This window comes from Emydura macquarii, unplaced genomic scaffold (assembly GCF_026122565.2).
Source record: "Emydura macquarii macquarii isolate MOO-44397 ecotype Brisbane River unplaced genomic scaffold, CSIRO-AGI_Emac_v2 contig_306, whole genome shotgun sequence".
NCBI lineage: Eukaryota > Metazoa > Chordata > Testudines > Chelidae > Emydura > Emydura macquarii.
Window position 1 is genome coordinate 4,293,815 of NW_027130443.1, and position 27,504 is coordinate 4,321,318.

General features: G+C 61.0%; 1 protein-coding gene across 1 annotated transcript; it reads left to right on the forward strand.

The window, feature by feature from the left end:
• Positions 1 to 4,545: 4,545 nt before the first annotated feature.
• On the forward strand, positions 4,546 to 27,413 carry LOC137157078 (GRAM domain-containing protein 2A-like). Its single transcript, XM_067554214.1, has 13 exons — positions 4,546 to 4,808; positions 18,051 to 18,188; positions 18,431 to 18,512; positions 18,995 to 19,064; positions 19,152 to 19,255; positions 20,267 to 20,365; positions 20,727 to 20,798; positions 21,148 to 21,222; positions 22,735 to 22,798; positions 23,244 to 23,312; positions 24,117 to 24,213; positions 24,808 to 24,915; positions 25,831 to 27,413. The coding sequence occupies exons 1-13, from the start codon at positions 4,756 to 4,758 to the stop codon at positions 25,844 to 25,846; spliced, it is 1,047 nt and encodes a 348-aa protein (XP_067410315.1). The 5' UTR covers positions 4,546 to 4,755; the 3' UTR covers positions 25,847 to 27,413.
• The last annotated feature ends 91 nt before the right edge of the window (positions 27,414 to 27,504 follow it).

Consider the following 27,504-nt stretch of genomic DNA (forward strand, 5'->3'; position numbering starts at 1 on the left):
CTAACAGCACGGATGCTCTGGGCCCATTTATTCCAACGAAATGAACCCAGCTGCTCATCCCGTCCAGGCGCCGCACAGGGCCCCGGGCGTGCAGGGCGGGCGTTGAGCTGGGGTGCCGGGTGTATGCCCTCAAGGCGCAGATGTGCCGGCTTGCCAGGGCAGAGCCTGAGGGCCTCATAGGCAGCTGTCCTGGCCCTTTTCCCGGTGGGTGACTCGAGGCCTGGCTGCCGGGCCGGGGAAAACAAGGCTGGGCCGGCAGCGGTAAGGAAGTGGCTCAGAGCTGGAATAAATCCACGTGCTGGGCTGGGGCCTGGTGAATCATCCCCAGCCTGCTCCTGAGGAATTAGAAAATCCTCTGCCTCGCCCCACGCCCACGGTTCCGGCTTGGCTGGGCGGTGACAGGGCAGCAAACGGAGATGGCTGAGGGGTTAAAAAAGCCTGTCCAAAAATATAGATACAAATAGGCACTAGTGTGTGTCTCGGGGTCTGTGAGGATGTGTTGTAGCTCGCCCAACGAGCGGATAACAGTCGGCTACTGCTGCCCGCTGAAGGAGTCACGCCTTCCACGGAAGTGGCAGAGGCCCATGCCGTGGCCCTGGGTTCAAACTCTACTGCCGACTCACACAGCAGCTCATCGCAGAGCAGCACGTGCACATTACATCAGCAGGGGCGAGTGTGGCTGTGTGCGCCCGGAGCCACCCGCGGCCTGGCTGGCTGCACGTGGGGGAGGTGTAGGCGTACACGAGCATATGAACGCACAGCTGCACGTACCGTGTGAGGGCCTAGCAATCGGGGCTGAGTGGGTGCGTGTCCGTCTTTAGCGGGTGTGTGAATGTGTGTGAGTGCGGGGGCTGGGGCAGGCCTGAGAACGGCAGCAGGTGTGTGCGCTCTGTGGGTGTGAGTTATTCCCCTGCACAGCTCGGGGTTTGTCTAGTAAGCAGAGCGCGTCCAAGGACGCTGGGGCGTTTCCTTGTGTGGCTGTGTGACGCTGAGCTCAGCTGTGGTCCTCAGCCAGCCGGGGGCAGCCAGGAAGAGACAGGCCCTGCACAGTTTACAGCTCTCACCTGAGCTGTGATTAATGCTTTTATGAGCAGACCTTGGGTAGCCCAGCTTGCTGGGGTGAAGGCCGGTCTGCAATAAACTGCGCTTCTCAAACACTTGGCCCTGGAAAACTATTAACCCCTTCCCTGCCTGCCTGCACCGTAAATGCAGCAGGGAAAGTGAGCGCTCTGGGCGAAATGGGGAAGTCATGAGCGAGGGGGTCTGTGCACAAGGCTGGCAATGGTGTCACCTGAGCAAGTCACGTCAATGCCCCGTGCCTCAGTTTCCCCTACCTGTTATATGGGGCTAATGACACTGCACACTGACCACAAGCAGAAGAGTGTGCGGGGGAAGGGAATTGAGCCGTTATTTTTTGCAAAGCGCCAACTCTAATTAGGCTGCTGCTAACATTGGCGGCTGGCTCAAGGACTGGCGGCATGGTAACGAATGACAAGAACAGGGCAGTCCTACAAAGCGGTCTGGAGCGCTCGGTAAACTGGGCCCATTCCAACAAAATGCGTTTTAATAGGGCGAGGACATACAGCGAGGAGCCAGGAATGCCGGGCACACCTGCAGGTTGGGGCAGGCTGCTGGAAAGGAGTTAGGGGGCAGAGCGGACACGCACCACAACGTGAGCGCCCCGTGTGATGCAGTGCCAAAAAGGGCTAATGCGATCCTTGGCTGGATAAACGGAGCACGGATGAGTAGGAGCAAGAGGTGATTTTGCCTTTGCAGATGGCCGCGGTGAGACCGATCCTGGCCCCTGCGTCCAGTGTTGGGCTCTACACTTTAAAGAGGATGTTGAAAAACTGGGGTGGGGGCAGAAAAAAGCCACACAAATGATTCAAGGGCTGGAGAAAACGCTGGCCAGCGAGTGAGTGAGGGAGCTCGGTCTGTTTAGTGTGTCAAAAGGCAGCTCAAGAGGTGAATCGATTCCAGTGTCTAAACTCCTTCGCGGGGAGAAAACAGCAGGACCCGAAGGGCTCTTTAATCTAGCGGCCAAAGGCCGAGCAAGAACCAAAAGCCGGTAGGAGAAACCAGCCACATTAGAAATTAGGCCCAGCCGTTGCCCAGTGATGCCCCGCGGGACGAGGGATGCTGTGGATTCCCCATCCCTAGATCACCCTTCTGGAAGTCGCTGTGGCCCAGCATTGGCCGGGGCTCCGAGGAAGGGGTAAGTGGTCTGTGCTATGCAGGGGTTGAGCTTAGATGAGCGAAGGGTCCCTTCTGGAGGCTGCGCGTGGCCGGTCAGGTGAGAGACGCTGCACTGCAGCACTGACAAAGACCTGTCTGCCAGAGTCACCTCTGCAGGGCAGCCGCAGAGCCGCTGACTGGTGAACGTGCGTGTCAGGGTCCGTCCCCGCCCTGCACTAGCACTTCACACACGGCAGCAGCTTAGTGCGGGTCCCAGACAGTATCCAATATTTGGCTGAAGAAGAACAGCCCCTGCCAGGCGAGAAATGACAGGGGCGAGCAACCTTGGTGCTTCAGGTCTCAAGTGGGCAGGAAGGGGTTTCCCCCATGGGCAGAGCAGCCGTGGGTGAGCTCTGGAGCAGCTCGCCGTGCCGTGGTCTAACCCGCAATTTGCAGGGGTGCTGCGACTGCGGGTGAGCACAGGCACTCTGACCCACACGCCTAGACGGCTAGTGTCGCTAAAGAAGTGTGCTTCAGTCAGCGTGTGTTTTGGTTTACAAATAACTGACGAACCTATCCCAGACTCTTGGGCTGCAGCCGTGACAGCATGGCCTGGAGACGGAGGTGATCCCTCAAGCGTGGCCTGGAGAGGAAGGTCCCAGGGCATTAGAGGTCGTAACCATCACCTTAAACTCCACCTGAGCAGCCAGTGCAACTCCCAGAGATCTGGGGTCACCTCTGCCCATGGTGCCTTTGCCTTCCAGCTGCTGTCTCCAAACATGCAGAGAAAATTGCAATAGTCCAATGGCAGGGTGGGCATCTGAAAGGAAAGGCTGCAGCTCCTGGCCAGGCACAGCTGGTAATAAACAGACTGCCGTGATATGGTCGCGTAGCTGTTAACGAGCTCGACCGGCTTGGCACATTAGAGACACTGGCTCGTCCACAGCAGCTGTGTTAGCATGTGCTAGCTACCGTGTTCTAACAGCGCACCTCTGACGCCGAGTTCAGACACAGCCTGGGATCCTGGCCTACGTGGGTCAGTGATTTGTTCCAGCTGCAGTTCCTACCCAGCATTTCAGTCTCATATCGATTCACGCCAGATTCTGTAGGAAAAACCACTTAAGAAAGGATTGGGGAGAGACCGATTGTGTGTTACTGAGCACGTGTCGTGTGTGTGTGTTTGAGTGTGTTTGTTAAAGAGGGTAGTCCTGTCTCATGCTTTTCCCTATGTAGCAAAACCAAGAAAGAACACACAGCCTCCAGGAGAGAGCACGGTGTGTGCATCTCCTCAGGAACATGCTGCATTGGAACACAAAATGGCAGCTGCGGTGGGTTTGGGAACCAGTGTTGTGCAGTGAGCCGTCAGGTAACCTTTGGTGGAGTAGCACAGCCCACAGTATCCCCTCTCACCCCGGGCACCCCTGGAACTAACATGGACTGCAATTGAAAACCATTGACTGGCCTGGGTGATCCCGCTCTATTGCCAGCATGAGACAGGGGCTGGCTGGCTCAGGAAATTGTTACTCCTGGAGAAACCTCTCCCCCCAGTTGCCAATTCAAATCCACCCTTTGTTGGTAATGCCTGGTACTGTGTGAACGACCCTGTTCGGGCTGAGACGTCAGGCAGGACAGACAGTTTCGTAGTCAAGAGCCAGGACTCCTGGGTTCTGTTCCCAGCTCTGCCACAGCTTTGTCTAGGCAATTCCCTTGCCCCCTGCATCTCAGCGTGTCATCTGTCTTATCTAGCTCCACCCAGGAGCCTCAGTCAGGACCAGACCCCCTTGTCCAGACATAAAACAAGAAGACAGTCCCTGCCCCAAAGCGTTTACAATCCAAGTTTACAAATGGAGATAATGATGCAGTATTGGGTGTGTGTCACCACTGCCCCCTGCTGGCTGCAGTCTGAGTGGCTCAGCTGTGTGTCATAGGGCCAATACTGCTAGCAGAGATTCTCCCTTCCATCCCTGTTTTTGTACACAGGGACTTTGGGTTGTGCCCCCAGCATGGCTGTGGGGTTCCGGGTATGCAGCAGGAATGCGTGTGCAGCGTCAGGCGGCTGTGCCCCGAGGTCCGTCACAGCTCGGTTCAGGAGTGTCTGCGCAGGGCCTGGGAGGGAGGGGGTGGCAGAAGCAGAAATGGCTTTCGTTGCGCGTGAGCTGCCAGCTGAATAGCAGCCTCCCTGCCAGCCCGTCGTTGGCGTGTGCTGGCGTGTGTGTGGGTGCCGCTGGGAAGGAACATAAAGACCTCAGAGCTGCCGGCAGTGCAGAGGCAGCATTGCCGGCCTTGGACTTCCCTGAAGGAGGGAAACACCTGCTGGCCGGTCGCCGGGGAAACCATCACAAGGGAGAGAACGGCTGGGAACAAGCAGCACCTGGTGCGTGCCTGGGCCGCTCGGCGTCCACATCAGCACAGGCTTCCTGGCGCAGGCCGGTCCCCGGGGCCAGCAAAATCCCAGCAGGCCACAGAGTCTGAGCTTTGAACCCTTCCTCTGCCTGCCCTGCTGCCAGCTGATAAGGCAGCTGCTGGGAGCACGCAGCGGAGCTGCAGACGGACGGACAGGGGACAAGGAAACCCGGCTGGATGGAGCCACCGCTCAGCGGAGCAGACAGTGCCCTGGGCGAGGCGTGGGAGGCGTAAGTGGATTTCCCCCTCCAGGTCTTTGGGTGCGGGCTCTCCCCAGGACCCTAGGACTGGCCCCAGCCCTTCCCCTGCGGGACACCCCCAGCCCCCTGGGCCCTGAGAAGCAGCCTTCGGGAGGGGGCTGCAGTGTATCTCTCTGCCCAGCCACCCACATGCCCAGCCACCCACTGCCAGCTACAGGCGCTCGGTAGCAGACGTCGCTGGTAACGAGAGAGATGCCGGGTCACTGAACGGCCAGGCGCAGAGGTGCCGGGGCTCAGCCCTGGCACAAATGAGGCGCTGCCTGGCAGGGGTGCTGGGACCGCATTTGTTGGGGGGGAGGGTAGCTGAGCGCCCGGGATCTGCTGGAAGCTGGGCGTTGGGTGAGTCCCAGCGCCCTGCACGCGCATGGGGAGAGCTCTCGGGCCAGTTGGTCCGTGCCAGCCAAAGCTAATCCAGCCCCCAGGCCACTCGAGGTGGATCACGGCTTGGCATTTCTAGCAGAAATACACCCACTGTGTGTTATTTGCTACTTGTGTTAGACAGCCTATTTCTCCATGTGCGTGTGTGTGTTGGGTTCTGTTCCTGTGTGTGTGTGTGTGTCTGTGTGTCCTGGGTGTGATTCCTCTGTGTGGTTGTTCGGCTCAGTTCCTATGTGTGTGTTGGATTCGATTCCTCTGTGTGAATATCCTGGGTTCAATTCCTGTCTTGGCTACAGACTTCCTGTGGAACCTTGGGCAAATCTGTTACATCCTCTGTGCCTCAGTTTCCCCGGCGGGGCGGTTGTAAGGCTAGTCCCCTGCCGGAGGAGGCTGTGCGGCGGAATCTGCTAATGGCTGTAAAGCTCTTTGGAGCCCCGGGAGCGGACGGGCAGGGGTGTTGCGTGGAGATTTTATCTTGCCATCAGGACCTGCAGCGTCTGCCTGCAGCAGGAGATTTTAGCCAGAGGCAGGTGTGAGCTCCAGGGCTCCGGCCGCACGCCTCTTTGGCATGCGTGCGCGTGCCAGTGGCTGCGTGTGTCGGGGGTGTGACTGTCAGCCTGTCAGCGCGTGGCAGGAGGAAGTGGGGGGGCGCATGGTTCGGGGGCAGGGTGCCAATGGGGCTGTGGTTTGCTGGAGCGGCTGTGGGCAGGGGGGGCTGAGAGAGGTGGGGTGTGTAGTGCACGGAGGGGGATGTGGGGGGTGTGCACTGAGTGTGTGTGTGCTGAGTGTGTCCCCGGGCTATGCACATCCCTGGCATGGTGCCAGGCTGCTGGACCCCCTGTGTGCCAGGGCTGGGGGGGAGGGGCAGAGGCACAGACACAGCACAGCTCTCCCTCCCCGGGGGGGCAGCGCTCAGCTGCCCGCTGGAGCCCAGCCAGGCTTGAAAGGCCCTGCGCTGAGGGGAGGTTGGATGGGGACCGGGTGGCATCACTGGTGGGATGGGTTCTGTGCCCAGCCAGCTGCCACGTGTGCAGGGGCCGGAGCCAGGAGGAGAGGGCACCAGTTCCTGCCATCACTCCCCTCTGGCACTGGGGCAGCCTGGAGCTGGGCACGGCTGTGAGCCCAGCGCTTGCCAGCCCCTGGCAAGATGCCCCATGGAGATCAGGGAACCGGTCAGAGGATGGACCCCGGTGGCATGGACACATCGCCTGTGCCCATATCATTCCTGCTTGGTCCTGGGCATCTCCACATGGCACAGAGGGTGGCCTTGTGGGTGAGGCCTGGGACCTGGGCTCGGTTCCCAGCCCTACCACTCACTCACTCCCTGAGTCAACCTGAGCAAGTGACGCCCCCACCCCATGCCTCAGTTTCCCGATCTGTGGCGCTGCAGCCATTGATCGCCGGACGGGGTGGTGTGTGTGCAAAGGCGCACCAGGCGATCTCTGTAAATCGCTGCACTTACACAGCCCTGTCAGCCGAGCAATCTGCAGTGGGGCAGGAGTATCATCTCCCAATGTCACAGCTTGGGAAACTGAGGCACAGAAGGGGGGTGACTTGCCCCAGGTCACCCACTGAGTCTGCAATGGAACTGGCAATAGGATCCAGGAATCCCAGCCCCAACTGCCTTGCTCTAGGCACTAGACTGGGGAGTCTGGGTTCACACAAGGAAAAGGACTCCCTTGCTGGGCCGCCACGTTCCCCCAGACAAGGAAGCAGAGCAGCCAATTAACTGTCAGAAAGGCCAGGCTGGATCAGGCTGCGGGCCCATCTAGCCTGACACCTGCCTTTGGCAGCAGCCAGCACCCCCCACGACAAGCAAAGCTGCCCGTCTCTACGAAAGGAGCCGGCCACCAGTGCCATGGCAGAGGAAACGCGGGGAGCGTCAGGCAGCATCTGTGTCTGCGCACGCTCTTGGGATCAGCAAAACCCCCAGCAGTGGCTTGGGAACTGACAGACCCTGGGGTCAGACAAGCTCTTCCTTTCTCCACTGGGGGTTATCCCTCTGCTACCCCAGGCCACAGGTGCGGTTACCCACGCAGGGCATCTGGGCCCCAGAACGTGCTACCCCCCTCCCAGCAGGAAACTGCATTTTCTGGAGTCTTTCCAGGTAATCACCTGCCCCTGCTGGGAAAATCATTATCTCGGAGGGACCAGAGAGCAAGGTGAAACCACCATAAAAGCTCAAGGCTGAGAAAAGAGAAACAACCTTGCGGCAAACTTGAATGACCCAGCCGGGGCCAGTTTGTTTTTCTTCTTCTTCTACCGCCGGGAGGAGGCTGATGTGGCAGATCCTGGCTCGCCGCTCAGCCCCTGGCGTGACAGGTTCCTACCCTGCCCTGTGATGAATCCCATCGACAGACACGGTCCTACCTGCACACAGCGGGGGAGATGGGACTCCCCCTCCCCCAAGCTGGTATCTGACTGCTAAGCGGAGTAAGGCCCAGCTATTGGAAATCAGCATAACTCAGCCAGAGTGCACCCATGGGGGTGTCTGTCAGGGTGCGGTAGGCCCAAAGGCACAGTGGAGAGTGCTGGATCAGAGAGCCCCTCGCCAGCTGGGTGATCCCCCAAAGTCACAGCTGGCTCTTGGCTGAGCCACTGGCCCACAGGGCGGCTTTAAGCAAGTCATTATAGACTCACTAAGCTGGGGGGAGTGGTAGATACCCTGGAAGGTAGGGATGGGATACAGAGTGACCTAGACAATTGGAGGATTGGGCCAAAAGAAATCTGGTGAGGTTCAACAAGGACAAGTGCAGAGTCCTGCACTTAGGACGGAAGAATCCCATGCACAGCTATAGACTGGGGACCAACAGGCTAGGCAGCAGCTCTGCAGAAAAGCACCTGGGGGTTACAGTGGATAAGAAGCTGGATATGAGGCAGCAGTGTGCCCTGGTTGCCAAGAAGGCTAATAGCATATTGGGCTGCATTAGTAGGAGCATTGCCAGCAGATCGAGGAAGTGATTATTCTCCTCTATTCGGCATTGATGAAGCCGCATTTGGAGTATTGTGTCCAGTTTTGGGCCCCCCACTACAAAAAGGATGTGGACAAGTTGGAGAGAGTCCAGCGGAGGACAGCAAAAATGGTTGGGGGGCTGGAGCACAAGACTTATGAGGAGAGGCTGAGGGAACTGGGCTTGTTTAGTCTGCAAAACAGAAGAATGAGGGGAGATTTGATAGCAGCCTTTAACTACCTGAAAGGGGGTTCCAGGGAGGATGGAGCTAGGCTGTTCTCGGTGGTGGCAGATGGCAGAACAAGGAGCAATGGTCTCAAGTTGCAGATGGGGAGGTCTAGGCTGGATATTAGGAAAAAGTTTTTCGCTAGGAGGGTGGTGAAGCACTGGAATGGGTTACCTGGGGAGGTGGTGGAATCTCCATCTTTAGAGGTTTTTAAGCTGCGGCTTGACAAAGCCCTGGCTGGGATGATTTAGCTGAGGTTAGTCCTGCTCTGAGCAGGGGGTTGGACTAGATACATCCTGAGGTCCCTTCCAACTCTATGATTCTACGATTCATAGACTCTAAGGTCAGAGGAGGAAGTGTGACCGTGCTCATGGGAGAAGCCCGGAGGCAGGCGATGGAGGGCAGCATCATTGGCGGGAGCTGGCAAGAGGCTGGCTGGAGGCGCCGGGTGGGGCGGGGAGGTTTCCCCAGTAGCGCAGTGCCAGGGGTGGTGACTGACCGGGCCCCCCAGCTCTGAGCTCTGCCTGTGCCCATCCCCGCAGCTCTCAGATGCCAGAGCCAGCTCTCCCTCTGCAGCTGTGCAAGCCCCCACAGTTCCCCCGCTCCGGCCATCATGGACTGGGGGAGCCAGCCGGGGCGGGGACAGACACAACCCAGGGCTTTCAATGCCCTGCAGACAGAGCTTTCCCAGAACAGCGCCCGAACCAAAGGGAGGATCCCGGGAAAGGGGGCAGGAGGCTGCCCTGCTAGGAGCCGTGGGGCAGGGAGGGAAGGCTGGGTCTGGGCAAGGCTGTGCAGTGGGAGTTAGGCCCAGCGCAGCTGTGTGGAGCCAGGTTTGCGGGAGTGAGCGGCAGGGAAAGGGGGCTGTGATGTAGACAGGGTAGAGGGACCCGGCCACTCCCCCCACAGATTACTGCAAAGTCAGCTCCCTCGCTGGCCTGGCCGCCAGCTGCATTCTCCCCACAAATCCCTTCCAACGCCTGTTACCAGGATTGTCGCCCCCTCCACCCGTATCAGCCCTTTACACCAGTGCCCCGCATGGCCCCTCTCACCACATCCCACACCAGCTCCTTTACGGCCCTTCGCCCTCGCTCCTTCCCGTGGATCAGCTCCATCAGCTGTGATCCCACCTGCACTCCGCTGCGGACAGCAACCTCAGCTGCCCCAGTCGCCCGCCAGTGTCTCCATGCCCACCCCCAGCCACGCGTGGCAAAGCCGCCCAGAGCTGCCCCAATCCCTCCTTCCTGCACGGTGCGCCCGACCGGGGCACGCTGGGCCTTCTGCTTTGCTGCCCAAGTGTGTCCGCCAGCCGGTTATCTTCTCCTCCCGAACCCAGCCTGTCCCGTTGGCCTGTCTGACGTGCAGATTGCAAGCTCTCTGGGGCTGGCCCAGCTCCTCAAAGGGATTTAGGCACCTAATTCCTACTGATTCCTTCCAATAGGAGTTAGGCACCTCAGTACCTTTGAGCACATGGACTTCTTTACTGCTATTTCCAGCCCCTCCAGATCCCATGGGTGCCCTGCTGAGGGCCAGGAGCTGAGGCTGAGGCGTGGCGCAGGACAGATTGTTCTCCTCGCTCCTCAGCGAGCTTAAGTTTAAACACCCAACGTCCAGAACTGCCACATGTCTCACTCATGCCACCAGGAATAGAATTCCCCAGGGGAGGCAAGCGTTCAGATGAACCACAGATGTCTGGGAAAGGGCTGTGATGCACTGAGAATGGGCCTGGATTCATCTCATGCTGAGCAGAGGCTACAAAGCAAAAGGCATTCCGAGTGCCAATGAGCCATCATTTTTCACTTGACGTGTGTAATATACGAGGGGTATCTTTAGCTGCTTGCCATGCGGTATTCCTGCTGTGAAATCTAGCTCAGGGAGTTATAGAAACAGCTCTGAATAAGCTCTCTATGGCCACAGCTTTACTACCCTATATCGGGGCTCTCCCACCACTGAAATGCGGCCGTCTCTGGGGTGGAACACTACAGCGCATCTGGTATTCCAGCCATAGCTGCTTCCCCTGCATGAAGGATTTAACTTCACTGCCCTGGTGCCTTCTCCACCAGCCCCATGCCACAGTCTGTCAGGCAGTGGTGCTGATTTTCACAACCCAGGATTTTCACAACCCACCTTCCAGTGGGCGCTTGGCTGTAGCCCTCAGGGCGCTTAAAGGGTTAATCATGCTCAAGTGGGCATCCTCGTCTCCATCCAAGGTATGAGGTCCACATGAATAACTGGCACAAGCCAGTGTCTTTTCCCAGCCCCTCCTGCCCGTCACCAGGGGTAGATGCTGCTTCTATTTGTGCACAGCAGAACTTGGAAAGGCCTCCCCAGAGCTCCTAAAAATCCACCCGCCCTCCTTTCTGGAAAATGGTGTGTGCAAACCACGCCCCGTGGACTGGAGAGCATGGTGTGTGCGTCTCCTTCTCTTGCTCCACTGGATCTTCCGCCTGTGCCTGGTCTATCAGTGAGCAGCCCATCCAAAGGGCTCACTCCCGGCATGTGGCTGACGGAGCCCGAATTTTCACAGCCCTATCCTCAGATTAAACACCTCTGAGGCTGCCTTCTCCCAGAGAACCCCAAGGAGGCGCCGTGCAGTGGGTGGTGTCTAATCAGTTACATCCGTGTGAATCCAAAGTCACTTCAGTGGAGTGACTCCGCATTTAGGCTTGTGTCAATAAGAACAGAATCTGGCTTGCTGGCTTGGTTGGGGGGGTGAATTTTACCTGTGATCCTGTGGGGAAACCCTGAGTCCCCTGTCCCCACGGGAACAGCTCAGCTCCCCTAGGGTTGCCAGTCCCGCAGGATTGTCCTGGAGTCTCTGGGAATAAAAGATTAATCGTTAATTAAAGATTGTGTCATGTGATGAAACCTCCAGGAGTCCTGGCACCCGGGAGAGCAACGCCAGCTCTGCCGTAGACAAATAGGGAAATGTCTCCCCTGCCACCGCCCCTCCCACAATCATTATGTGGGGCCTGTCGCTGGGAAACAGCGAGGCCTCTGTTTGCTGCATGTTGGGACCGGTCCAAAATTCTCCATCACAACCGTGGGGTTGTCCAGCCAGCAGTCGGGGGTTTGGGTCAGGGATTCTCTTTGTAACAGGAGGTCCCTTTCCATGGGAAAGTGCCGTTTTCATCAGCAAACTGAACAGCCAAACCCTGAAATATTTCGATTCGGTCGCTATTATCCTCTCTGGGCTGGGCTCCCCCAACTGGACTTCATCTCCCAGCATGCACTGCAGCCAGGGACTCCCAGGATGCACTGACTCTCTGCCCAAGAGAAAATGACCTTTATTTTCATTTCCACCACCATTTTCTGAGGGGAAAAACCCCATTTTCCCAACAGCTCGACTGCGCCTGGCACTGTCACACCCCCGGCATTTCTCTGTGGAGCACAGCACCCACGTTGCTCTCAGAGTCACTGCAGCACCTTGGAGGAGCCGTGCAGGCTCTGCTTGTGGTTCTTGCTGGTTGTGCTTTTCCCCTCGGTATAGGGAATAAAGCCACGGCAGACAGAGAGCGCACGGCCATGTAATCAATAATCCGTCATTGCACTTTGCCATCTGTAACTAACCAAGGCTCTCTACCTGCTTTTTGGGGGGTGGGGGGAGCGGCAGAAAAGGGACGTGACATTAGGCACAATGAACCAGTGGCGAAGAACCCAGGAGTCCTGCCTCCCAAGCCCCTCCAGGTCCTCTGTCAATCCAGCATGACTGATCTGTCCCAGCTGACCGAAAGGCTGATAAATTGACAAGGGTTCAGAGAAAAGCCATGAGAATGATTAAAGGATTGGACTATCTTCCACTGTTGTACCCAGTGTTCTTGTAGCCGTGTCGGTCCCAGGATATTAGAGAGAATATTTTTTGTTGGACCAATATGGCTTATTACAACAACCTGAAATCCTCTAACCCCTCCTCTTCCCCCCCCCCTAAATCTACAGAGGTGTTAACGGGCCACTTCATCTTGAAAGGGCCCTTGAAATATGTGTTAACAGTGTATGCTAAGCAATCCGTTCCACTTGTATTTAACTGAGACGCTGGCATTCCCCAGACTTGAAGAAGAGCTCTATGTATTCTCTCTCTCTCACCAACAGGAGTTGGGCCAATAAAAGATATTCCCTCGCCCGCCTTGTCTCTCTAAAGGGTTGGAAAATGTGCCTTTTTTCCAATCCAATAGTGATAGCTCTCAAACGATTTTGCTTCACAAGGAGACGGTGAAGGGGCGACTTGTTTACAATCTGCAATCCCCCACACGGGGAACAAATATTTAAGAACGGGCTCTTCAAACTAGCAGGGAAAGGTCTGACAGGATCCGATGGCTGATTCTCCATCACTGGCAATTTGTAAATCAAGCTCAGATGTTTTTCTAAGAGCTCTGCTCTAGGAAATATTTCGAGGACGTTTTCTTATACAGGAGGGCAGACTAGATGGTCACACTGGGGCCTCTTGGCTATGGAATCGCCGAATTGTTCAATCATCTGCCCAGGGGATGGAGCTGAGACCTTTCAGGGTGAATCTTTATCATTCGGAGGGTCTCAGGGCGTGTGAATGATCCAGGAATTGCTAGACAAAGGGCTTGGTCCACACTTTTTTTCAGCTAAAGAATTTGTAATTGAAAAATGCCCTTTTGGGGAACATGTTTCACAAAATGGGTGTTTTTAAAAGTATTTCCACAAAATAAATATTTGCCCATTCTTTTTTATCAACAATGTTACCTACTGTTTCCATGTTTTTGAAATGAGACATTTTAAAATATGTGGTTTTTTTAAATTTCAAAATAAAATTTATGTTTTTTCTGGGGGAAAAAACTTCTGCCCTAAAATAACCCCCCCAATTTTTTTTTGGGGGGGGGGGGTAAAAAAATCTTTTGAAAATGATCAGTGATGAAAAAATGTAGATAAAAAGGTCTGATCATGTTTGAAAAAACCAACATTATGTGGAAATATTTTGTAGTCCCGGCCTGGGGATTGTTTGATTCGGGAGCTGCTCACTAAAGGAACCGGCCACCAGCCCCTGGTCTCTGTTTTCAGAGCAGGATCTGCTTGGACAAAGACTGGGAAATAGATGGACACTCAAGCGAGAGGAATATGCTGGTGGTGAATGGCCCATGTGCTTTCAGGAAGCGTGTTGGGTCTCTTGGCCCGGCCCTTTAAGGAAATGGTATCTGGGAGTGACACCTCCTCAACAAACTCACCCGGCTGGTCCCAGGGAGCTGGGCCAGCTGTAGGCAAGGCATCCATCCCTTCCCCGCCAGCTGGGAGGAGGCTGAGGGCAGGGCCAGGGACTTGAGGAGCGGCAGAGCCAGGCAGAGGACGGAGCGTGGGACTTTGAGGCAGACAGACTGGAGCGCAGCAGGGAGCCGGAGCCCAGCGCAGCGAGCGGGGGAGCTGGGGTGATGAAGCTGGGAGCCGGGGCAGGATGCGACCCCTCAGCTGTCTCAGTGATGAGGTACAGGGCACACGTCAGCTCCGGTGGGCTCTGATCTCAGCTAGAGAGAGGGTGGGGGGGGTGCTTGGCCCACATACAGAGAGATGCGCCAAAGCACAGCTCCGAGCACCCCGACTCTGCAGCTCAGGCTTGTCTCATGTTCCCCGTGTAAACAGGCCAGGTGGCAACTGCTCTTGTTCTCCCTCCCCGCCCCCTTCGTGCTCTCAACTCCCACTCAGCAGCAGCAGAGCCTCAAAATCCCGTGGCTGTCATTAGAGTGTCTGTTCTCCGCGCAGGATCGCCCAGAGGGTTTGTTAGCGACGGGGGACGCTGAGCCGTAGGGAGCCGTGCCCACTGCTACACGGCAAACCTGGGCCACGGCTGGGACTCGAACACAGGAGTCTTGTCACCCATCCCCCCCCGCTCTAACCCCTTGGCAACCTTTCCTCCCAGAGCCGGCAACCTAGGGATTCTGTCTCCAAGTCCCCTGCTCTGATGAACTGGCGGCGCTGGCCCTGCGAGCTGGGAACAGAACCCAGGAGTCCTGGCTTGCCAGCCTCTGTTCTTCCCCACAAGATCCCACGCTTTGCAGAGACGCCTGCGTTCAGGCAGCGCTATAAATACTCCAGCAGGGCCTGTGATTATGGTGCCGAGGAATGGTCAGACCGGGAAGGGAAGCGGGTGGCTCTTTCTCTTTGAATGTTTTAAGAAACCAGGATGTTTCCATAAGTCCCCAGATGGGTGTCCGGACGGAGCTGTTGATTGATTTGAGCGTGTGCACATGGGACCTCTGTACCTTCCTGATGCACACATGTGGGCGTGGGGGGTAGTTCTACCCCATAGGAGAGGATGACAGTGGAAATAAGCAGTCATTTTAAAGACGCTCAGGCTTTTGACTGTAGGATTCCCCCTAAAACCGTAGGGTTTAGCACAAGCAGGCAGCAAATGTATTTCTCCTCACAACCCCCCCTGTGAGGCTGGTCTCCCCATTGTGCAGAGAGGGGAACTGAGGCCCAGACAGGCTAAGTGACATGCCCAGAGTGGCACAGGAAGCCTGTGGCAGAGCTAGGAATTGAACGCAGGTCTTTTCAGTCTCAGGCTTGCACCCTAACCGCTGGACTCGATTCCCTTCTTTTCTGAAGGTCCCACATCGTCGCCTCCCTATTCCCGTCCCGTGCGGTGCCGCGTGCTGGCACAGACAGGAAGCCAGGAATCCCGAGTCCCCAGGTGGTGTCGTGGGGCTCAGAGCAGCAGCAGAAATGATCAGGTGGTTCCCTCCTTCGATCCTGGGAGGTGCTGAGCACCCCCAAGCCCACCCCCCAGGCAGGATGCTGTGCGCCCCAAATGTGCCCAAACTGTGGGAGACGTGAGAGGAGGAAGAGCTCAAACAGAGAAGTCAGGATTATTCAGCGTTGCAGGAGAAAGACGAATGGGGGTCTCTCCTCATCCCTCTCCGGCGGCACAGGACACCCCACTACCCAGGCCCCAGGGTGTTCAGTTTTCTGGGCGGCAGGAGGTTAACCTGATGCTAAAGGCGAATGAGTCAAGAGGGGCACCGGGGGGCTGGTCTGCACTACACGGTTAGGGCGACATAAGGCAGCTCACGTCGCCCTAACTCCGTCAGTGTCTGCACTCCAGCCTTCCTCCCACCCATGTCAGGGCCCCGTTACCCCCCATCATGACTCCACCTCCGCAGGAGGCGTAACAGCCTCATGTCAGTGTAGTTCGGGTGACGCCGTGTCCGTGTCGACGCTGCGTCCCTGACATCGGCTGTTGGCTGCCTTAATTTCACGGCAGCAGCTGGGCAGCTAGAGCCCAGCTGCTCCCTGCTCCCTTGGAGAGCTGGGCAGCTGGACCCACCCCCCTCACAGCTGGGTGCCCAGGCAAGAAGCCCTGGCGGCTTTGGATCCCGCTCCCAGCTGGGAGCCGGGCAGCCTTGTCAATTTCACAGCTCTGTGAAATTCCCAGGTGGGGAACGGGGAGCTGGGGCACCCTGGGAGCCTGTGGGGCAGCGAGGCTCCTGGCAGGGGGGCAGCCAGCAGAGCAGATACCAGGCTCTCAGCTCCCCACACTGCCCCTCCGAGGTCGGTGGAAGCAAGCCCTGCTGGTGAAGACATGCACCACTGACCCCAGGAGGTGATTGCTGCATTGGCTGCACCTTGATGGAATATAGGTCGACTTCCCTTTCTAGCGTAGGAGGCTGTCGCATGGCGAGAGGCAGCAGGAAGCGAACAATTCGGCAGTGCAGTGTTTTCACTGACTTAACCCTTTCTATACACAACAGCAGAAGGGGCAAACTCCTGTCCGGGCCAGGGGTCATTTGTTTCTGTGAGAGGGAGCCGGGAAGGGGTGAGACAGGCCCAGCCACTGGGCCGGAAGCCAGGAATTCTTCAGCTCCACTGCCCAGCTGTGCGCCGAAAGGGGAGGACAGTCCTTCCTGCACAGGAAGGGTTGTGAACACGAGTTGGTTGGTGTTTGCTAACTTCCTGGGAAGACTGGGCAGGTTGGACCAACCCCAGTAGTCCTCGCACAGGCAAAATTCCCACTGACTTCAAGGGGGGATCAAGCCCAGTGTCCTGTCTCTGACAGTGACCAGGATCAGCTGCTTTAGAGGAAGTGGCAGGAATCCCTGCAGTGACAGGATCACCTGCCCCCCGGGGAAGTTCCCTCCTGACCCTCATGATTCAAGGTCAGGTCATGCCCTCTCTTCTTTTGCCTTAGGAAGCGAAAATTTAGGCTCCCTAATCTAGTCTCCACTGAGCCCCCTCCAGCGCCTTTGCTCTGAGTCAGGACTTTAGAATCTGCCCTGCCATTGTTATCATCCGCGGAACAGGATATTACACAAACTGAAACTGATCGTGCATTGTCTCAGCGCACCTAGTATTATTAACTTCCAGCTAATTACATCCAAACCTCGTTAATTTCCCTAATGACAGGGATGCTTGTTGTGACTGACGAAATGTTGCGAGTTAGCAAGTAAATGAATAAAGCCATTTTAAAAACAGGGAAGAGGCAGCAAACTGGACTTTGTGCTTTTGTTTTGGCAGCTGACGGTTTGATCAAAAGGGTGTTGTGCTGGGTGGGCTGGAATCTGATGATCCCCTGTGGTTGGGCGGGAAGGGAACCGGCGTAGGCCTCAGCACACTGGGGTTCTACTCCCAGCTCTGACCCTGGCCTGCTGGGTGACCTTGGTCACCTGAGACCCCGCCCTGTGCCTCAGTTTCCCCATCTGTAAAATGTGGACAATGAGACCGACCTCCTTTGTAAAGTGCGTCAAGATCTCCAGATGGGACGTGGTCTGTGAGATCTAACAACAGCCTCCCACGGTGGAGAAGTGGGAGCTTGTGGAGGGGCGAGGTTCTGCTGGGCCCAGCTGGGATCGGGCCCATTTGACGCTGCCTTCTCTTGGCCCTGGGATTTTCACGCAGCTCGTCAGCCCTTTTGTGCTGCGTCCCCTCACCCCTCTGCTGTGTCTCCACATGTGACTCAGGCTTTTCAGCAGGGGCGCCCCCCCGCCACCCCGCCTGGCCCCCGGGGGCAGTCTGATCGGCATCTCATCCTCAGGCCTGTCTGGGACCAAGGGACCTGGGGGGGAGAGGAGGGGTAACATTACAAACGAGACCAGCCCAATGTACTGCATGTGGCCATAGAGAGGCCCTGCCACGGTCCAGTTTGGGGGGGGTACAAGTCCTAGAGGAGGTGCTGCTGGGTACTGGAGAGGAAGTACCCACCCCCCGGCAGCCCCCCAGGCTGGCTGTGCTGTGAAAAGAGCCCTGCCCCCTCCCCTGGGGGTCTCTGCTCTAAAGAGCTCAGGGGCGGCAGGGAGGGCAGGCAGCCGGTTGTCCTCGCACTGCTCGATGGGCACCGCACGCGCACGGCTGCCCCCCCATGTGCCCCGAGTTTCCCGGTGGCTTCCCCTGGGAGAGAACAGCCTACAAACCCGGGGGGCTGGCTGGCTGGGGAGGGGCTGTCACAGAATCGCAGGCGGGTGACGGGAACACGGTGGGTGACGGCAGGGGGTGGGCAGCTCGCATGTGAGACCCCAGCGTGTGAAGCCCCCTTTCCCGGGGTGCTCCAGGCCCTCGCCTCAGCCTCCCAACACCAGCCAGGTGAGCAGGCAAACGGTATTGCCCCCCCCCCCCGCCACAGCCCTTCACTTTGGGGAGATGGGGGGCAGGGAGGAGGCTCTTGCTGGGGGGCACTTGTCACCCTGCCCTGCTCTCTGCCCTCCCCAGCAGCCTGGCTGACCCTGCCGCCAGCTCCGGGAAACTCAAGAAGAGCAAGAAGAAGACGCTGGAGGCGAAGAAGTGGCAGAGCCTGGAGGAGACGGGGAGCAACGGCCCCCGGCCGGGGAAGCGCCCCAGCCTCTGCAGGTGAGGCCCTGCCCCTCCCCAGGGACTTTTCTCCAGAATCAGCCCCCCCCAAATTCCTTCCTCAGGGTCGTCACACCTGGGCCCCCTGAGTTATCCTGCCCTGGAAAGCCGCACAGTCGCAGGGGCCCCCCTTCCCCACCCAGAACCCCCTTGCCCCCCCCAAGACCAGCCCTGCTCTGGGGACCTCCCCCACCCCCCACGGGGCTCTGCCTCTCTCACCTGTGGCCCCTGGTGCATTTCAGATCAAAGACCTACGACCCGTCCTTCTCCAAAGACGCGGACCAGGAGCCGGCCCCGGGCAGGCAGAGGGCCCCCTCTTCCACTGTGAGTCCCCCACCGGCCGAGCTGGGATGGGGCGTGGGGTGGGTGGGGGGTTGGGATGGACACTGGGGATTGGGCGCCGGGGTTTAGGCTGGGTGCTGGGGTGGGTTTGGGGTCTCTGGGGTGGGGTATTAGGATGGGTCGCTGGGTGGGGGGCTGGCACCGTCCGTTTGCTGTGCTACCTGCACTAGGGTGGGCGGGGGGGGCCAGCTCTCCTGGAGGGGGCAGCTCCCAGCTTCAGCAACGTGCACCCCGGCGGACCTGTCCCCCCAGCCAGCGAGGGGCAGTTCCTGGATAACCCACCCCCCAGGCGCCTCCTCCCCCACTCCTGGGTCCCGCGGGCCCCGTCCCAGTGCCACGGCAGCTGGTGAGTCTGGCTGCCAGCCCGTGGGCTGGGCCGGCCCCAGCAGAGACCCCCGGGGCCCGTCAGGGCGGGACGGGGTCTCATTCTCCGGGGCTGACGCTGCCCCCGTCTCTCTCCCCAGCTAACCAAGCGCGTGGCCAGCTACCACAAGGCCTTCAAGGTGATCCCGGAGGAGGAGACCCTGCTGGACAGTGAGTGCCACCCCCCCCCAGCCTCCCACCTGCCCCCGCCCCCCCCCCCATGCCCGCTCACCCCGTCCCTCTGCCCCTCGCCCGCAGGCGTCTCCTGTGCCTGGCAGCGGGATGTCCCTTACCACGGGCGCCTCTACGTCTCGCCGAACTTCCTCTGCTTCCACTGTAGCGTCTTGCTCAGGGACGTCAAGGTAGGGCCCCCGCGCCGGACGCTGCGCCCCACGTGTGTGCTTGCATGTGTGGGTCAGGGAGTGGGGGGGAGAGTGTGTGGGTTGTGGGGGAGGGAGGAGAGGGGGGTGCGTGTTGGGGACGGGGTTGGATGTGTGGTGTGGGGGGGGAGGGGGATGGGGGGATGTGTGGGGCAGGATGTGGGGGGAGGGGAGGGGGCAGGGGGCGGGGGCGGGAATATGAGGCTTGTGGGGGGACGGGGAAGTGGGATGGGGAAATGCGGGGGGAGGGGAGAAGAGGGGGGTGGGGCTGCGTGGGGTGGGGGTTGTTGTGTGCATGTTGTATCTGTTCTCCCCCTCTCCCTCCAGCCCCAGAGATCTGTGCTCCCCTCCCCTGGGGCCAGCCAGCGCCGGGGTGGGTCTGCTCACCCCCAGCCGGCTCCTCTGGGCTCCCTGCGGCTGCCCTCTGGGCTGCTAACGTGGCCCGGCGCCACTCAGCCGTGCAGAGCCGTGGCCAGCCGTCTGCGGTGCCGGCCCCAGCCCTGGACGGGGGCTCAGGACCCGCTGGAGGTCAAGGCGTGGCCCTGCAGCAGACCTGTGGGGCTGGCTGACGTTGGCATGGGATGCCAGCGGCTCCCGTAGCCCAGTTAACAGCCCCTTGTTACCTCCGCGCAGGGTCTGTGCCGGAGGCTGACGGGCACTCCATGGGGGGTGGGGGGAAACGTCTATGCCAGGGGCTGCCACCGGGACCGTGGGGCAACGGCTCAGCCATGGGGGCTCTTCTGGAGGAGACGATCCCTGGCCCCATGCGCGCTGCCGGGGACAGTTTGCCAGAACGCAGACCCCCCCACCCCCTTGCTGCTCCTAGCGTCCGTCCTACCGCCACGGCTGTGGGGTGCCCCCCCCCAGGTCCTGGGGAGCACGTTCTGGTGCCAAAGCAATAGCGGGCGTGTTCCTGGCCTCGTCCCGGGCTCCGTGCCCCTCCCCGCCGGGAGCCACGGGCCCATCCCCCTCTGAGCTGCTCTCGCCCGGCAGGTGGTGATCCCCGTGCCATCCATCGCCAGCCTCAAGAAAGCCAACACGGCGCTGCTGGTGCCCAACGCCCTCAGCATCCGGACGGCGGAGGGCGAGAAGGTGAGCGCAGCGGGCGAGCCACATGGGGCAGCCACCAGCCCGCAGCGCTGGGAGGGGAGCCAGGCCCGGGCACCGGGAGCGGAAGAAGCCCCACGCTGGGCACTGAGGGCTTGGGAAATGTTGGAGAATCGTAGGGAAAAGTCTCGGCGGAGAGGGTGAGGGGCTGGAGGGGTCAACAGACGGACAGCGCGTGTCTGAGCGAGCCCCTCTGACCGGCCTGGAAAGAAAAGGCCACCCGCGGGCGGGTAGCAGCTCCCAGCAGGGGCAGGGCGCCAAGGCAGCGGTGGGAGGGGGGCGCTGCGGCCCGGCGCTCCCCGGGAATCAGGCCAAGGCAAGCCCTTCTCCCTCTCTCCTGCCGCAGTTTCTCTTCGTGTCGCTGCGAACCCGGGAAGCCACGTACCAGCTGCTGAGATCGGTCTGCAAACACCTGCAGGTGGGACGCGCCTGCGCCCGTCGCACGGGCTGGGGCAGGAGCGGCTGCGATGCTAACCCCATCCTGACCCCTGCGCCTCAGGCCCCACCGCCACGCCAGCCCGGGGCTCCCCTACGCTGGCATTGGGCCGGCGCCCCTCAACCCCACCCTCAGCCCCCTTCCCACCCCCGGCTTTCCAGGCCAGGGGCAGTGAGTTAAGCCGGGAGGCGGAAGGTCCCAGAGAGCCTGGGCCACCTCGTGTCTGAGAGCCGTCCCCCGGCCTCAGGGCAACCCCGCCCCGGCTCCTGGCCAGCGTCCGGAGGGCTCTGCCGCCTGCCCTGGGGTCACTCTTCCACTTCTCATTGTCCAGGACGGGAGCACAAGCAGCAACCCCCCGACCTCGCCCGCCAACACTGGCTCGGAGCAGCCCCGTGACAAGGCTCTGGTAAGGGCTGGCAGTGGCCCGACAGCCCGGCTGGCGGCGCAGGCTGTGGGAGGGGGCGAGTGCCGCAGCATCCAGCGATGGAGATTCCCGGGAGCTGGGCCCAGTGCCCGCTCGGCACCTGCTGCCAGGTCACACGGCGGGTGGGGAGGTGACTCTTTGAGCCCTGTGTGCCCTGCACATACCTGCCTGGGTCTTGCCCATGCCCGTGGCTGCCCGGCTGCTGCCTGGTCCCAGGAGAGCCGCTGACTTGGCAGCACCAGCGTTGTCCGGTCCGGCCGCAGTGCTGGGGTCTGGGCCTTCTCCGCAGCATCTGTGCCCCTTCTGCCCGTCTCGGCTGGGCTGCCCCAGTCAGAGTGACCCTGCGGGCAGCTGGAGCTGCCCAGGCTGTGACCCATGCACCTGGATCCGTGCCCAGAGCCCAACCCCAGCTCCGAACTCCCTGGAGTGGGTGGGGCTCAGGATCCAAGCTCTGGGCCAAGCCAGGCCCCTGCGCTGGCCCCTTGCTCCTGCCACGGGGATCCCTGGAAGCCGGGCCCCTATTTGGCCGCTCAAACCCCTTGGCGCCGCCAGTGTCTCTGCAAAGCGCTGGAGAGGCCTCGGGTCCCTCCTCCCATCTCTGCCAAGAGCCAGGAGCCCCCTGCCCAGCGCGCTGAGCGCGGGGCAGTGCCAGGTCAGTAACCCCTGACTAGCGTTGCCCAGGGCTCTTCGCCCAGAAGCCAGAGGCAATCCCGGCTGCATGGGATGGCTTTGATTGCCCCGGGGGTGCTGAGCGGGCTCAGTGGTTGTTATCGGGCTGACGCCCCCTGTCTGCGGGGTGCGGCCGGGTGCTTGGCTCAGCTCCTGCCTGGGCTGGGAGGGATCCACCCTCCGTGAGCAGCTGGGGGAGCCCTGGAGGGGGCTGCCATTCGTTCGCCCCACATCAGCCTCTGTGGGCAGAGCTCTTCCCTGAGCGGGGAGAGACCCTGCCTCAAAGCCCTTCTTCCCCTCAGGCTGACTGAACCTGGCTCCCCGCCGGGGGCTCAAACCCCTGGGCTAATGGCTACCAGGTGGGTGGCAGCAGAGCCTCCTCCAGCCAGGCTTTGAGCAGGGCCTGACCTCGCGTGTGGCCCCCAAGCCTGCCACTGGCTGGGCCCAGCCAAACCCCATCCTCCCCTGGTTTGTGACTCACTCTGGGGCGGGGCAGGAGGCGGGCACCCAGGTGCCCACAGGGGCAGCCGTGCCCATGCCGGGGGCAGGAATGTCAGTGCCCAGGGAACTTTTGTCTGGAGAGTTGAGGCGCTGAGCGAGATTAGTGCTTGTAACGGGAGGCCGGAGTTTTGTGCATCTCAGCGGGGCCAAAACTCGGGAGTTGTGTGTCTAAACTCGGGAGTTGTGTGTCTAAGTACTTTGAGCAGCCGGCCCTGAGTGCCAGTGTGACACAGGTTGTGGCCGGGGCTGGGTTGGGGGGTCCAGAGAGCGATGGGGGGGGGGAGACTGGGCTCCCTTTGTGACCTGCAGCTTTTCCCCTTCCAGACCTCAAGCCAATCGGACCTGGAGCAGAACCCCCACGAGTCTGACAGCCTCCTGGACCAGCCAGGTGAGCCTGGCCCCCCCAGCTCTCGCACACTCAGCAGCGCATGTGCAAATGAGCGTGCAAGTGCAAGAAGGAGCACCCTAGGGGCCTCCTTTCTCTTCCTTTCCGGTCAGCATCCTGTGCTCTCACCCCTGGGTCTGAGCAGCGCGGCGTCCACTTGTATTAGGCGCAGTGAGTTTGACCAGCCTCCACTCAGCCCCTTCCAGCCCTCCCGTTCCATGGCGTGGTGGAGCTGCTGAGGGCTGGCTCTCTGGCTCCATGGCAATTTCCTGCCCTGCCCGAGACAGCAGGACCCCTCCCAGCCCCAAGGGCAGGCAGCACACGCCATGCCCGGCCCACACGTCACTGCCCCCCAACCTCCCTGGGGGTGGCGCATGGGAGCCCGGCACCCAGCTGTGGCAGGTACGTGCAGCGCCGGTGACCGGGCCTCCTGTTGCTGTGTGCACAGATGGGCTGAGCCCGGAGCAGAGCAGAGCGGAAGAGGACAAGGGCGAGCAGACGGCAACAGTGAGCAAAGGTGAGTGGATCCCTCCAGCCCCTCCGCCCACGGGCACGGTCCCCCACCCGGCGCTGATGTGGTTCCAGGGACCCTCCCCGGTGGCCATCCCTGGCACAGGACGCCAGGCACCCGCCCGCAGCCCAGAGCCACAGACACTATGACAGCGGCTTCCCTGGTAGCTCCGGGGCGCCGGGGCGGGAGGTAGCTCGCATCCCTTGGCTCTGAGCCCCGACCCCAGCTGGTCCTAGCGGGCCCCAGACGGGCCTCCCAGCTGCACGGTCTCGTATGGGGCAAACGGCTGCTGTCGGGGTGTTTGCTGCCAGGGCGTTAGCACCTCGCCTCCTCACCAGCCCTGCTGCAGAGTCAGGGCCCGGTTGTGGGACCCCTGGTGGCATCAGCGCAGTCACCCCAGACGGACCCCGGGGCTGGGCACAGCTGGGCTCCCCGGCAGGTCCAGCTGCCCCCGCTTGGCAGAGACCCGGTGCAGTTGGTCCTGCAGCCCCCTGAGCCGCCCCCTGTTACACGCACCAGGCACCGCGCAGGAGAGCCAGGCTCTGGAGGGGTCTCGCTGTGGCATCCCTGGGGGGGGGGGGGGGGTGTTCGACTGATGCCCGGACACCAAAGGGGCATGAGACCCTTGACTCCACAGGCCCCGCTGGGAGCTGGTTTGAGAGATGCAAGGAGTCCTTGGTCCTTGCTGTGGGCTCCATGGGGAGGGGGGCTGTGCAGTGCGGGCAATAGGGGCTCATGGGTGCCCCTGATCCCTCCCGGGGTAGATCATGATCCTGCCGCCCCCAGTCTGACGGCTCCTTCTCCCGGCAGGGGTGGCCCAGTCAGGCAGGCCAGCGGAGAAGAAGCCCAGGGGCTGGTGGTCGCATCTGAGCACCCTCAACGTCGTCATCCTCATCTACCTGCTGCTGTGAGTCCCGGGGAGCCGGGCCAGCGGGCGCCAGCAGGGCCCACTCGAGTGCGGCACCACTGGGCCGGCACCGGGCCGCGCTCATAGCAGAGCTCGGCGCACGGCGCCCACGGCCTCAGCCCAGTGCTGCTGGCACAGGGGGAGCTTGGCACCGGGGGGGGGGATGAGCTGGTCTCCGGTTCCTGCTGCGAAATCAGCCCCACTGTCCTCCCCAGCTGGGGCCCTGGCTGCTGGCTCCTGCCCGCGGCTCCCTCTCCCCTGCCGTGTCCTGTGCCTTGCACAGACCGCGCCTCTCACCGTGGTGCCCCCGGCTGCTGCGTCCCCCAGCGTCCCACCAGGCTGATTCGAACCCAGAGCCAGCAGCTCTTGGTGGTGCCCTGGCGGGGCGGCTCCCAGCTCTGCAGGGCTAGTGGCCCTCGCTCCCGGGCTTGGACTTGGCTGGGCTGGGCCGATTCAGCGGCTGGGCTCATCCCAGCTCCTGGCGGGCAGCTGTCCGGCCGTGCGCCGAGAGGGCGGCGTGCTCTAAGCCGTTAGTGCCCAGCCCAGGGTGCCAGGCCGGCCTGGCTCTCTCTGCTCACGCTGCCCTCTCCCCAGGGCGCTGGTCCTGCTGCTCTCCTCCGGGTACATCGGCCTGCGCATCGTGGCGCTGGAGCAGCAGCTGACCTCCATGGGAGCCTGGCCGGAGCTCAACCTGCAGCGCCAGTGAGTACGAGGGGGCGAAGCGCCGAGCGGGAGTGGGCCGGGCGGCCGCGGGGGACCCCGAACCTTGGAGTCTCCTCCCGGCTCTGCCGAGGGCTTTGAGCAGGGCACGTCCCCTCTGCCCGACTGCTCGGGAGGCAGCTGCTGTCTGTCACCGGGGGCCTGGCACGGGGGGGCCTGGGAGACAGAGCAGATCCAGCCCCTGCTGGCCGGGCGTCTTGGGGGACCACCAGACCACCCCCGGTTGAAAACGGGGCCATCCACTCACAGCCTCCCACCAAGAGCCAGGGCAGCTGGCTCCTAGCTCGGGGGCGGCGCCTGCCCCGTTTGCGGGGTGTTTGCTGTGGGGCTGGACAGGCAACGTCCCGATCCTGGCGGACCAAAGGCACTTCGGTGTCTGCCCGTGGGCTGGGGGCCACCACAGCCGGCCTGCTTCGGAGCTGTGAGCAGCCAGCGTCAGGGCCGTGCCACTGGCCCGAGGCTGTGCTCGGTGCCCTGCCCCACGTGGGCTGCAGGCTTTGCACAGGGGATGTTTCGCACGCGCCAGCCGGCCCTCGTGGGACTCTCCACGCCGACGCCGGCCTCGGCGCAACAGCCGTGGGAATTGGTAGCCAACGACAGCTGGGTAAAGCCACAGTGCGGAAGATGCCGTTACCGCCCCGGCAGTGGGGAGCCGGCTGCGATTTCAGAGCGTGGCCAAAAACGTTCCCCCCCATTGACTGGTGGGACTCCAGTTATCCCCAGAGAAAGGGCTGAGATGGTCCCATGGGGGATCCGAATCCCTGACAGCAGGGTCCATGGGCCCCCAGCCCTAGACCACCAAGCCACCCTGTCTTCTAACCCCATGACTGCCCCCCGCAGCTACAGGAAATGTCTCCAGAAATCATTTGCTTCACCAGTTGTCTCGTTTATTTAAAGCTACAAGACGACATGAAAAGGGAGGAATCAGGCTGCACTCAGCGTCGGCGCCGTGCGCCTCCGGAAGGCCAGGCTAGCTGCCTCCCCGCCCGAAAAGAAATGGGCTGGGGTCCCGTGGAGCACACTTCAGCTCCCCTCCCCGCATCAGGGGTCGTGATCCGTGTCTCGCACTGAGAGGAGCAGGGGCTGATTTTTAAGGAGACCGGGGGAGGAAAATTAACCGACCAGGCCTGGCAGAGGACTAGATCCTGGCTGATTAAATGCAGAGCAGCGCTGGAACTGCAGAGGACAAGGTGAACTTACCCTTCTGAGCCGGTCTGGGGCTTAAACACCGTGTGCCTTAAAGATCCCTCCAGTGTGTGTTTAATTGCTCGCCCCCAGCTTTCACTTGGAAACCCTTCCGGGGCCGCTGATTTATCGGCCGCTCAGCCGCGCGGTTTGCAAGCTCCACCAGAACCGACGCAGCGACTCCACAGGACCGAGCGAGCGACTCGCACGCAGCCTGTGGCCGAGGCAGCGAACCCTCGAGCCAATCGCTCCGGCTGCCGCGGCCTGGCGCTGAAAAGGGTGTTTGCAGCTTCCGGCGTGTGCCCTTTGGCCTCGCAGAGCGTTCATTTCACGAGGCCTGAGAACGCAGCAGCGCCGCGCCGGCCTGGCTGGGAAGGGAGCCCTGGCGCCCAAGCGTGGCTCTCGGCCCAGTTGCGCAAGGGGAGCTGGCGTCCCAGGCTGCGAGGCAGATCAGCTGCTCCCTGCCCCTTTCGCGCCTCCAGCGCTGCCCCTTACCCCCGGCTGCTGGCCGACACACGCCAGGCTCGTGTTTGCTCCCCTGCGTCTCTGCGCTGCCTACGGCTGTCGCCCCAGGGCTGCTGAGAGAGGCAGCAAGCCAGCCAGGGCTGCGATTCGCCCCGTCCCACCTGAGCGAGATGGAGTTGACCCTGGAGTCCCTTGCGCCTGGCGGTTGCGGGGGCTCCCCGAGCACCGCTGGTCCCAGCCCCCGCAGCCACTGGGAGGCCGGGACAGGTCCAGGCACAGTGTGTGCGAGGGGTTAGTGTCAGGCAGACATCCCCTTCCATTCTGTCAATACTCGAACTGGACCCGGTGCTTACAGTCCTTGCCCCGTTCATTCAGGAATCAAACCCAGCGTCCCGCTGCTCAGCCGGCTCTGAGAGCAGAACAAGGGCCCAACCCGCCAGCTCCTGCCCCACCCAGCTCCGACTCTCACCCCACACCCCAGAGGCCAGACTAGCCCTCCCCTCCCCCAACCAGCTTTGCCCTGGCATTGGGGAGCATCTCGGGCAAGCTCCAAATTCTTCTTGGCCCAGGCCCTCCCTGTGGTGCCGGGGTGCGGCAGGCCAGTGCCCGGTGGGGCCAGAGGAGGGTCTAGGGCCAGCGCCCTGCCCCAGGTCGGGCAATCCTAACCACTGCCCGCAACCTCGGGGATCCCAGCGCCGGCCCCTGGAGTTTAAGCAGCAGGACGAACAATTTCCCGCACCCCGGCGCTCAGCCAACGCCAGAGTGATCTCCCCACGTCCCCGCCAGCGCCGGGCGGGTAAAGGTTATTAATAAAGACAATCCAGCCCCTCGCTCTAGACTCAGCTTGTCTGTCTGCACCTGTGGGTGGGTGTGCGCACGCCTGGGGCCCCTTCCTCAGCTAACTGCTGGGTGGGGGGTGTG

What these genes read in the sequence shown, in the direction of transcription:
- LOC137157078 (XM_067554214.1), top strand. Translation starts at nt 4,756, where the DNA reads ATGGAGCCACCGCTCAGCGGAGCAGACAGTGCCCTGGGCGAGGCGTGG. An exon ending in CTGGGCGAGGCGTGGGAGGC is followed by an intron (nt 4,809 to 18,050) that starts GTAAGTGGATTT and finishes TGCCCTCCCCAG; the next exon opens with CAGCCTGGCTGACCCTGCCG. An exon ending in GACGGCAACAGTGAGCAAAG is followed by an intron (nt 23,313 to 24,116) that starts GTGAGTGGATCC and finishes TTCTCCCGGCAG; the next exon opens with GGGTGGCCCAGTCAGGCAGG.